Source organism: Pipistrellus hanaki, assembly GCF_964339955.1.
Source record: "Pipistrellus hanaki genome assembly, chromosome: 10".
Classification (NCBI taxonomy): Eukaryota; Metazoa; Chordata; class Mammalia; order Chiroptera; family Vespertilionidae; genus Pipistrellus; species Pipistrellus hanaki.
In genome coordinates, this window is record NC_140512.1 from 45,283,591 (window position 1) to 45,294,142 (window position 10,552).

At 51.6% G+C, this 10,552-nt stretch overlaps 1 protein-coding gene across 1 annotated transcript in view; it reads right to left on the bottom strand.

Annotated features, from left to right (window-relative positions):
* Nucleotides 1-5,848, bottom strand: part of CLCN1 (chloride voltage-gated channel 1) — a 28,743-nt gene extending 22,895 nt beyond the window's left edge. The window contains exons 1-7 of the mRNA XM_084896563.1: nt 5,652-5,848; nt 4,024-4,144; nt 3,490-3,621; nt 2,772-2,900; nt 2,391-2,524; nt 1,154-1,231; nt 59-137 (exon numbers count right to left, since the gene is read on the bottom strand). Coding sequence (XP_084752689.1) covers nt 59-137; nt 1,154-1,231; nt 2,391-2,524; nt 2,772-2,900; nt 3,490-3,621; nt 4,024-4,144; nt 5,652-5,831 — 853 coding nt within the window. The 5' untranslated portion in view covers nt 5,832-5,848. The remainder of the gene's footprint in view (nt 1-58; nt 138-1,153; nt 1,232-2,390; nt 2,525-2,771; nt 2,901-3,489; nt 3,622-4,023; nt 4,145-5,651) is intronic.
* Between the last annotated feature and the right edge of the window lie 4,704 nt (nt 5,849-10,552).

Here is a 10,552-nt window from a genome sequence, read left to right on the forward strand (position 1 = left end):
ACTGCTTGGGGGCCAAGGTCAGACAAGTGGGCTGGTGTAGGAGGGGTAAATCACTTGCCTCCAAGTGGGGTCCCAAAGCAACAGCCGACTCCCACAGCACAGCCCACCGTCAGCATATCAGTATAATAGTATGGCTGCTACTAGGGAGAGACAGACCAAGAGAGAAAAGGGAGGGGAGAGGAAGAGGGGCAGAGAGAGGAATGGAGAACAAGCAAGGGTGGGGAATAAGGCAAAAGGAAAGGCTTAAGTCACAGGGAATCATAGTGGTCCCATTGCCCCTGCAATTCCCAAGCCAAGACAGGAAGTGACCTCATAGTGGAAGGCCAAGCATAGAAAATGAAATAAAAGTTAGGTAAATATATGGTGGGCAGGTAAGCCAATCAATGATCACCAGAGTGAGGCAGGAGGTGGGGACAATCAGGGAGAGGAGTGTCAGTAGCAAGAGAGAGAGGAAAGGACTTCAGACAAACTGCATGAAATAGCCGTCAGCCTCAAAAGAGCATGCAGTTCTTTGGTAGAAAAGTGTAGGTGTCTGGAGACCAGGTGCTGAAGGCCCACCCACCAGTCCCTTCAGTGAGCACCGCCTTCCACCCCAAAGCTGTGGCAGCCACCCAGACCCCCCCTTCCAACTCATGCTCAGGAAACGGGTGGGGAGGAAGTGGGACTTGCCTCCGACAGGGGCTGCAAAGCAGCATCCCACGCCCACTGCGCAGGCCGACACCACGAGGTCAAGCTGCTCAGGCACGGTCTGCAACAGAGAAGCGCGCGGGACAAGGAGGGCGGAGGGCTGAGGTAAGGGGCAGTGTGAGAGAGATGGGGTGGAGTGAGGAAGGGACAGGGTAGCACAGGAGGGAATCAGGGAGGGGAACAGACACGGGGCAGAGGGGTGGACTTGCAGGTTAACAGAGGAGCGAGCCGTGTGCAGGCTCCAATGCAGGGGTGCAGAGCAAGAAGAGGGGGGGCATTTCTGGACAGACATAGGCTGAACAGAGGTGTCAGGTGGCAAGGTCAGGCAGCGTATGTGTGTGTGAACAGGGGAGCATGGAAGAGCGCCATGCCCCGTTTTAGCATCCAGCCCAGCCCGGAGCGAAGGCAGCCCTCCTGACACCCTGAACACACACAGGCCCTCTTCACTGGACTTTCCCCACCTTACCTCATACACCCCGGAGAACACGGACATAAACTTGCTGAGGACAGCGGCGCAGATGCTGGCAATGTGGACAAAAGGGCCCTGGGAGAGAGACGAGGGGGAGGTCAGGAGCAGGGGTCCAGGTGGGAGGCTTTGTGGCATTCCAGGCACTAACGTTTATTGCTCTGGGCCCGTACTATCTGCTGGAAGCACAGACGTGCAGGTTCAAGCAGGAGTTCTGCCCTCACGGAGCTCCATCCCAGAGAGGAAGGGAGGTGACACACCGCATTTTATCATTTCAGAAACTTCTAAGGCCCAGGAAGAAATTGAGGGAGGGCAAGGGGACAGAGAGAGACAGGACAGATGAGGTGGGATCAGGGGTGTCTAGAGAAGGTGCTCAGGGATGGTCACCGGTGAGTAGTGCCTTATTGAAATGAGGGTGTGAGTCACATGTGCGCCAGGGGGAAGAGTGTTCCAGGCCGAGGGCACAGCAAGCGCAGGAGCCCTGAGTGGGGAACAAGCTTACAAGGTTGAAGGACAGGAAGATGGCATTGTTACCCCAAAACAGCATGTGAGGAGCAACCTGGGAGGACGGAAGAGGGACAGCAAGGAGCCAGGTCACCACGGGCTTCCGAGGCCCGTTGGGTTTTATTTTAAGAATGGAAAGGCACTAGAAGCTCTGGAGCAGAGGTCAGACAATCCTGATTCCACTTTGCAAAGGTGACTCTGGCTGTGGTATAGGCTATGGACTGCAGCGGGACAAGCATGCCATGAGCATAACCTTGGAGAAAGCACAGCCACTCTCTAGGTCTCCGTTTTCAAATATTAAAACAAAGGCATTGGTCTGGAGTGGCTCTAAGGCAGTGGTCTGCAATGGAGAAAGACCACCCACAAGAGGACATTTAACAATGTCTGGAGACATTTTGGTTGTCACAACGGGGGTTGGAGGGGGGAGAAGGGGTGCTATTGGTACCGAGTGGGGAGAGGCCATGGATGCTGTTAAACATCCTATCATGATCCCCAGAACCACTATTACCCAGCTCCAAATGTCAACAGAGCTCAAGTTGGAAGACTGCTCTGAGGCCCTCCCAGCTCTGACGCTTCTGCTATTCTGCCCCAGGAGGAGGACCTTCCCATAATTCCCTCCACTTCCCCCCATTCCCCTGTTCCCTTGGCTCTGACTCTTGTCCCCATGCCCATGCCCATGTCTGTTCCCAGAGCCACCATCTGCCCAGCTCACGCCTCAGGGCCTGCCACCTACCTCCTTCCCCACAGGAATGCCACTGCCCAGTCCTGCGGTCAGGGCCACCACCTTGGCCACGAAGGCCTTGAGTGTGAGATATTCCTTCAGGATAACCCCACGAAGTATTGTTTTCATCTCAGGGATCCCAGAGCCTAAAAGGGTTGTAAAATGATTTCGTGCAGGTTCAAGCTGGAGGTTCAAAGGGAGAGGAACATCCAGACAGTGGACATGGAGATGGGTGTGGGGAAGGGAGAGGGCTGTGCTGGGGAGGACAGGGACAAAGCAGAGGTAAGGGCCGTCAATAGGGCCGGGTGAAGGAGGGAGGGGGTGGAAGGGTTAGCAGGACAATGCGATTATACTGATGCCTGGACGCGGAACGGTCCAAGTGGAAGTTCTCACCAACAGCCTGGGGAGAGATGAGGTGGCAGAAGTGGGCGCTGAAGAGGATGAGGGTAAGTGGGAAGGACACCCACACCATGTACTGCAGAGGCAGGTTGGGCTGCACCTTGGAATAGGTCCACTTGTAGACTGCGGAGACACGCGCTGGGCTCAGTCCCCTGTGGACCCGAGGTCACCGCTCCCCCCGCCCCTCCGCTCCACCTCACAGGTCAGCGTGCTGGGAGCATTTTCATCTCACCGGGACTATCCCACTGAATCTCGCGAGATGGTACTATTCTCATTGGACGTGTGAGTGGGAGGCCTGAGTTGCTGGATTGCCCTGTTCCTTGCAGTTCCCACCACTAGTGGAGCCCTTGCTGCAAACCACATTGGAGCTGGAACTGCGGCCACGATGTTAGAGGCCACTGTGTTGACAAGCCAGCCCGGCTTGCCAGGAACTGAGGTGCTTCTGGGTCCTAGAATGTTTGGTGTCAAACCAGGGAAAGTCCTGGGAAAACTGGGGTGAGTATTAGAGGGACATCCACAGCTTGGCTGGTGGCAGGTGGCAGGTGGCAGGGGCAGGAGAAATGGATCTGGGTCTGGTCTGGTCTTGTCCTGGGCCTGATCTCCTCTGTGCAGTGCCCCTCTCCCAAAACACACCCAGCTTATCCTCGGTGGAAACGCTAGACACAGTCAGGTACGGGGAGAGGCCGAGGGGACAGGGCCAGGTGAAACCTACCCTGGAGGGTTTTGGCACTAACATAATCCATGCCCCAGCTGACCAGAGCCATAAGCAGTCCCAGAAGCACCAGAAAGATCCAGTCTTCTCCTAACTTCCTCCTCACCACACGTCCCAGGCGGTACATACAACCTGTAAAAGAAAGGAGTAAAGAAGAGTAATGACTATGAAGAGTCAGACCTATGACTGAGCGCTGTAGGGGATGTCTCGTTTCACGTCTCATCGCCGAGTTTCTCTTCACTTCTCTGCCAGGTGCTGCCCTGACCCTTCCAAAGGCACCAAAGTTCAGTTCCCTACTGGATTCTTGAATTTCTTTGTAAAACTCATTTCTTGGGGAGGAGCAGGAGGGAAAGTGGGGAACAAGGTGAGTAAAAAGGAAATGGCAAGAGCTGCCTCTCCTTAATACTGGGCGGAGGGCTGTGGGGTCTATGTGGGGAGTGGGAGGGTGGTTATATGCAATAGGACGTTCAAGTGATTCTCCTAAGCTCCGCCCCTCCTCTATCCCAGATCACTCTATTCTGCAGTCCCCATCACCTTGACATTTAGAATAGTGGTCCTCATCTGTGCTGTCCATGGTGGCACTGGAGCCCATCTTCCTGGGCATCCCCATGCCATGCTCCTTGTCTGAGAATTGCTCCTTGTGATGGCCATAAATCTGGGCAGAAGGAGAATGGGAATGTCTGTCTTGCAGAAAACTCAAAGGGAAGCACATAGACACACAGAAATACACAAACAGACAACCCTTTAAAATCCTGGGTCTTGAGGACTTCAGGTAGTGCCATCTTGTGGTCCTCCTGCCCTCAGCTCCCCACTCATACATGTCCCTCTCTCCATCTGTACTCATCTTGGTCCATGGCAACCTTCGTCAAGGAGGCCAATTTCTACTCTAAGTAGAGTTAGAACTGTTCATCTGTGTCCATTAAACGTTTTCTGTGTCACTCAGCCTGTCTCTCTAATATCCCCAGACCCCCACCCCAACCCCGACTTCTCTCCTGGAATCCTGACATGATGGTATGAGGACAGACCAGCAGGTGACTCTTGGCTGCACTGTGCCTTGGTGTGTCTAGCCATCCTTGAGGCCTCTGAAATGCCCGGCCACACTGAGAGGAAGCCCACTCCTCACTCCCTGGACTGCATGCACGAACAGGAATGAGTCCTGAGAAGGCAAGTCAACTCACTTCTTGTAAGAGCGGGGTAATTAGATGCTCCCCCAAAATGTGAAGAAGACGGTGGAGCGCCCCTCAGATCTGGTAGCCCTCCACTCTCACCCCCAGGTAGCCTGGCCTGCCCCACTGCACTAACTCCCTCCTTGGGCCAGGGTCAGGCCAGGCCATATTGCTGGTTCTGGGAGAGCCGGAGTGGAAGAGATCCGATTTCACAATATGAGCAGTGGAGTCGGAGCTGGAGTAGTGGGCAGGCACATTGCTTCCCCTGCTCATCACTGTTCCGTCTTCTGGAATGAGGTTAGTGATGAGGGAGGCGCTGTTTCTGTCCAATCCCCACCCAGGACCCAGCAAGAAGACACTACCTACCCATGGCGCTCAGTACATGCCCTCCCACAGGCTGTCTCACTCCCTTGGGTCCCAGGCTGGTGGAGATGAGGAAGAGGGGTGCTCTATACCGGAACTGGGGAACACTGAAGGAGCCAGGTCAGGGCTGGCTGGTTCAGGGCTAAGTAAGTACCATAGCAGAGAGGGCTGGGGAGGGAAGGGAAGCATCCAATCTGAAATGGGGGTGGGGAAGTAGCATCTAGGCTTGGTTAGCAAGAATGCGTTTGTGTGTGTGTGTGTGTGTGTGTGTGTGTGTGTGTGTGTGTGTTTGGGGGGGCAGAGGAGGATACTGCATATGGGTGAGGGTATGAGAGAGCTCACACATGCAATGACGTGGACTCCTCGGCCAGTCACTCCTCTAGCTTATGTAAGCATGATCTCCTCATACATGTGTGGCTTTGCCGGCCCCATAGGATTCATGAGATTTCTGGGGAATGTCACATAAAAGGACTTGTGTCTACTGAGCTAGGTCCAGCCCTTGGCAGAATCGTGATATTTGAATACACTGCCATGGACTTCTTAAGTTAAAAAAAAAAAAGTAACACTGCTCCTTCTTTTCACCCAATCCCTAATTTCCCTCGGTCCACCCAGCCCACCGCCCCTCCCTTTTACCTGTGTGGGGTGGGCGTTGGGACGGGAGCCTGCATCCCTCCGGGGCCTGTGCTGGAGGCCCCCATTCTCCAAGGGCAGCCCGTAGCTGGTGCAGTGTTCGAAGGGCATGTACTGGTACTGGGGGGCACTACCCCACCAGCTTTGTTCGCGCCCACGCAGCTGGGACTCAGATCGCTTCATGCTCCCTCCCCTGCTGCCAGGCCTTGGCCTGCTTGCCCCCGTCCAACCCCCAGTACAGCTCCTCAAGCCTGTCCTCTTGCCTGTCCCAAGGCGTCTGGGGCAGCATGCCCACCCCCAGCTATTTATAGTCATCTCTCCATCACATGACCTCCTACCTCCCCCACTGCCACATCTGATCTGCTTGGGGTCGAAGCAGGTGTGAGAGCTGTGTGGGGGAGGAGCTGGGATGAGAACCTGAGGGACAACCTCGCAGGGAATTCCCTCAGCAGGGCAGCAGTTCTGTCCCCCTCCTTGGTCACTAGAAGGCTGCCAACCCCCTAGCCACTGGTCCCTCTATAAATATTGCCTGGACCAGGATGGAAAACTGCTCAGCGTGCTCTCCAACCTGTGTGCGTCCAGAGTGTGTTAAAACTACACCATTCAGTGTCGCACCTCTTTTCTCCAGCATGTGGAAGACCAGGCTGCGGTGCTGGACATGGACAGAGTGATTTCAAGGTCTGGAAACACTGGAGAGTAACTCACCTGGGGGAGTAACTGATGCTTCTCTCCCGTCTGTCCCTGCCGAGTTGTTCCCTGTTTAGTCCTCATCTGTCAGACCACCTCTCCTCCAGGTGTTCAGTGTTCTCCTCCAGGTTTGCCCTTCTGTCTGCCAGGGGCTGCTAATAATGCTTTGGTGCCATCCCTTGACCCCACCTTATCTGTCACGCACTGGGTGTGGGGTGCTGTGGGAAGCAGATTGATAGCCTTGGCTTCTGGCATTTCTACCCCTTCCCAGACTGAGAAGTGTCAGTGCACAAGCATCATGGATTTATGGGGAGGCACTCAGCTTCTGTGTGGACTGAAGGGTGCCCGCCTGTCTAACCAGTGGGTTAGATAACAGGGAGAAGTGGACCAGGGGCAAGGGGATGCAGAAGAGGGAAGGGACTATTTATCATGAGAACCCACAAACATAAATGATGATGGGGAAGTACTCTACTATTCTTCCCTTTTTCAGGTCAATAAATCATTTTTGGCCAAGGACAAACTATTCTATCTGGCATCACTTTTTTTTTTTCTTTGCCAATTTTCCTAGGACATTCTTTCTCCTGTGAATGCCTTACTATAGAAGAAGAGTTGTAAACATGAGCCACTGTAGTTTAAGATCCATCACCAAGTGAGGCCTGTTCCAGGACAGTCCAAGTTCAGGCCTGATAGGGAGGGACACTAAACATCTGGGCTACAAGTAAATTTAGATCTAGGCTAAATGGATCTATCCAAGCCACGTGGGATGATGGATACCACCAAACATACATTTTCTAACAAATCTTCCAAGCTCGAAGGCAAATAATTTTATCCACCCACAAAGGTAAGCACGTGCCCATTTGAGGGACTGAATATCTGCAGGCAGAAAATAAGGAAGGCGTTCTAAGGAGTTGGAGGTGAAAGGAATAGTCTTAAAGAAAATACAGAGCCCAAATAAAACACATTGTGGAGCATGGCTCTCCTGAAGGTAGCCAGTTCTGTAGGATCTTGATAATCCCAACAAACAAATATCTAAGACAATTCCTATTTCTTCACTATTCCAGAGAAAGTCAGGGTCTGGTTATGGATTCCGAGATTTGGAGGCAGAGATTGGTGGGACTGGGGAAGCCCTCACACTTGACCAAGCCAAGCAGAAGCACCTGCTGCAATGCTGGAACCCAGATTCTGAAATGAGGAGGGCCACAGAAACCTACAGCTGCTGGTGCAGAACGTGAGCGGAATCCCATGAGTTTGAGGTTATAAAATGTTCAGGTCTCATGGGTTATCATCTGCAAGAGAATAAAATGTAGGCCTTGCCCATCCCCCACCCACCTCCTCATAGGTAGTGCTTAGGTTCTTATTTGGACGGCTAAAGATGGACTTCTAGGGAGTTCTGTGAAAAGCTCTTAATTTGGAAACAAATTCATAGGCATGCATGTATGCTCTAGTATATGTACAATGGCCCGGCTGGTATTGTTCAGTGGTTGATCATCAACCCATGCACTAGCCCAGTGGTCGGCAAGCTCATTAGTTAGCAGAGCCAAAATCAACAGTACAATGATTGAAATTTCTTTTGAGAGCCAAATTTTTTAAAACTTAACTTCTTCTAACGCCACTTCTTCAAAATAGACTCGCCCAGGCCTTGGTATTTTGTGGAAGAGCCATACTCAAGGGGCCAAAGAGCCGCATGTGGCTCGAGAGCTACAGTTTGCCGGCCATGGCACTAGGAGGTTGCTGGTTTGATTGCTGGTCAGGGCACATGCCTGGTTTGAGACTCCAACCCCAGTGGGGCGTACAGGGATGTGTTGATGTTTTTCTCTCAGTGTTCCTATCTCTCTTCCTCTCCCTTCTCTCTCTAAAATCAATAAAAACATTTAAAAAAGATATGTATACTGTGTAAGATAGATATTCTTCTGAGGTTTTAAGTAGATTTTCTTAAGGTCCATGATACTAAAAAATTAAAACCTAGTATAGGTTTATGGAATTGCTATTTGAAGGAAGGTTGTCAGAAGTGACAAAATAGTAGTAATTTCTCCTGTACTCATTGATTTTTGCCTCCCAGACCTTTAAAAATCCTTGGTTCCTTCCCTTGCACTCTACTAAGCCCTCCGGATAGCACTGGACAGACAGGTCTCTTTCTCCCTCTTCTGGTCTTTCAAGCACGATACACTTTCCCCCTATTCTCTACCTAACTAGGGCTGAGATGGGATAATAACGTCATCATTAGTCTCAGGTGGGAAAAAATCTAGAGCCCCTTAAAGTGAGGAGGGAGAAAAGCTCATGCTAGGAAAACAGTCACAGATGCAACCGTTAGTTAAAGGTGTACACACACAAGGTGACCTTATTTCACATGCTAGCTTCAGTGTCCTCAGAAAGGCAGTGACTTAGAAGGTTACGGAGATAAAAGAATGCATGCAAAGTTACCATTGTGGCTCTGCTGTGGTTGCTCAGTGGTCAAAAGGTTGGTAGTTCAATTCCTGGTCAGGGCACATAGCTATGTTTTAGGTTTGATCCCTGGTCAGGGTGCATATGGGAGGCAACCAACCAATGTTTCTCTCACATATCAATGTTTCTCTCTCTCTAAAATCAATAAAAACATATCCATGGATGAGGATTTTTTTTTTTTTAAAGTTACCAAAGTGTTTGCTCCCTGGTAAGCACTGAATGTGAACGCTCATTATTAAACTGAAGCCTTATTTTGTGAGAGTTAATGCGTTAACACCATGTGATTTTCCCTACCCCATCACATTTAATCCTCATAGAGACCTTGGAAGGTAGAAATAATTTTTCTCATGTTTAGATATGGGAGACTGATGTTCTGTGAGATTAGGCACCCTAGCCAAGGTGTCTGTCTGGCATCTTAAAAGACTGAGCCAGCATTCAAATCTACTTGATTCCAAGCCCATGCCCTTCAGGTTCCGTTACTTGCTTTTTGGTACATTTGAAGTCTCCGGGCCTCACTTCCTCTTCTGTAAAATGGGAAAGCGACTACGTCGTGGGACTGTGGAGGATGTGAAGGCTCCAAGCAGTGCCTGCGACATACTGTCAGTTGTGGCGATTATTAATGACTTCCCCGATGAGAGGCCTTCCCCATGTTTCATTTCTTCCTGTTCTCTCCCCACTGGAGGAAACGGGCTGGAGGGCAGCCCCAGCCGGGAGATAATTTTAGAAGAGAATCCCCTGGCAAAGGTTAGCATGGGGAAGGGAATAGACTGAACTTCAACCTGATACCCCCTATTCAAGGGCGGGGCTGGGGAGGACCTGGAATCGGGCTGAGACAGGTGCTGCTCTGTAATCCCAATGTGTCACTCCTCCTAAAAGCCTTCTTCCTATCCAGAGAGCAGGGACTAATGTTAGCCCCACTCTTCCAGTACTTTCTTAACCTCTCCTAGACTCTGTATCCTTCCCTCCCTTGAGGATATCCCACTGTTGTGATTGCAGTACAGCCAGCCAGCTTCAGTCCACGCCCCATGCCCTTTGCCCCAGTGGTCTTCTCAGCCACTTCCCCTCCCTCCACCCGACATGCTTCCATTTCACTCAGTCTCTTTCTGCTCTTCCTCCTCTACATTCCGCCCCCAGCTGCTTCCCACCACCTGCTCCTGCAGGATGCCCCCTCCTGCTGAGCCTCCACAGCCCGCCTGCGCTGGCGCACTTGCCTCTCCAGGTCCGCTTCATACACATTGCACCCTGAGAATCCGATCACACACAGCCCACTGCTTACATCTTACCCTGGCTGCTCCGGAATTCTCTTAGAACCTAAGCTCGCCCTAGGAAACCCGAAATCCAAACTGAACCACGAGCTAAGGAATTCTTCACGCCTCATCCTCCAGTTCCAGCCCAGTCTGTTTCTCCAGCCTTCACCCCATACTTGAAATAATTCAGAATCAACACTGCTTGCTAATGACTCTTCCATCTCTTCTGTGTGAATGCCAGTGCTGGCCATATCATGGGCAGCTGCTGGTGGTCATGACAACTAAGGTATGCTTATCTTAGGTGTGAACTTGGACATCTAAAAAAAATTTTTTTTTTGGCGGAGCCCGGCCGTTTTGGCTCAATGGTTGAGCACTGACCTGAGCATCAGGTCAGTTTGATTCCTGGTCAGGGCACATGCCTGGGTTTCGGGGTTAATCCCCAGTAGGGGGCGTGCAGGGGGCAACTGAGCAATGATTTTCTCATCAATGATGTTTCTATCTTTCACTCCTTCTCTCTTCCTCTCAGAA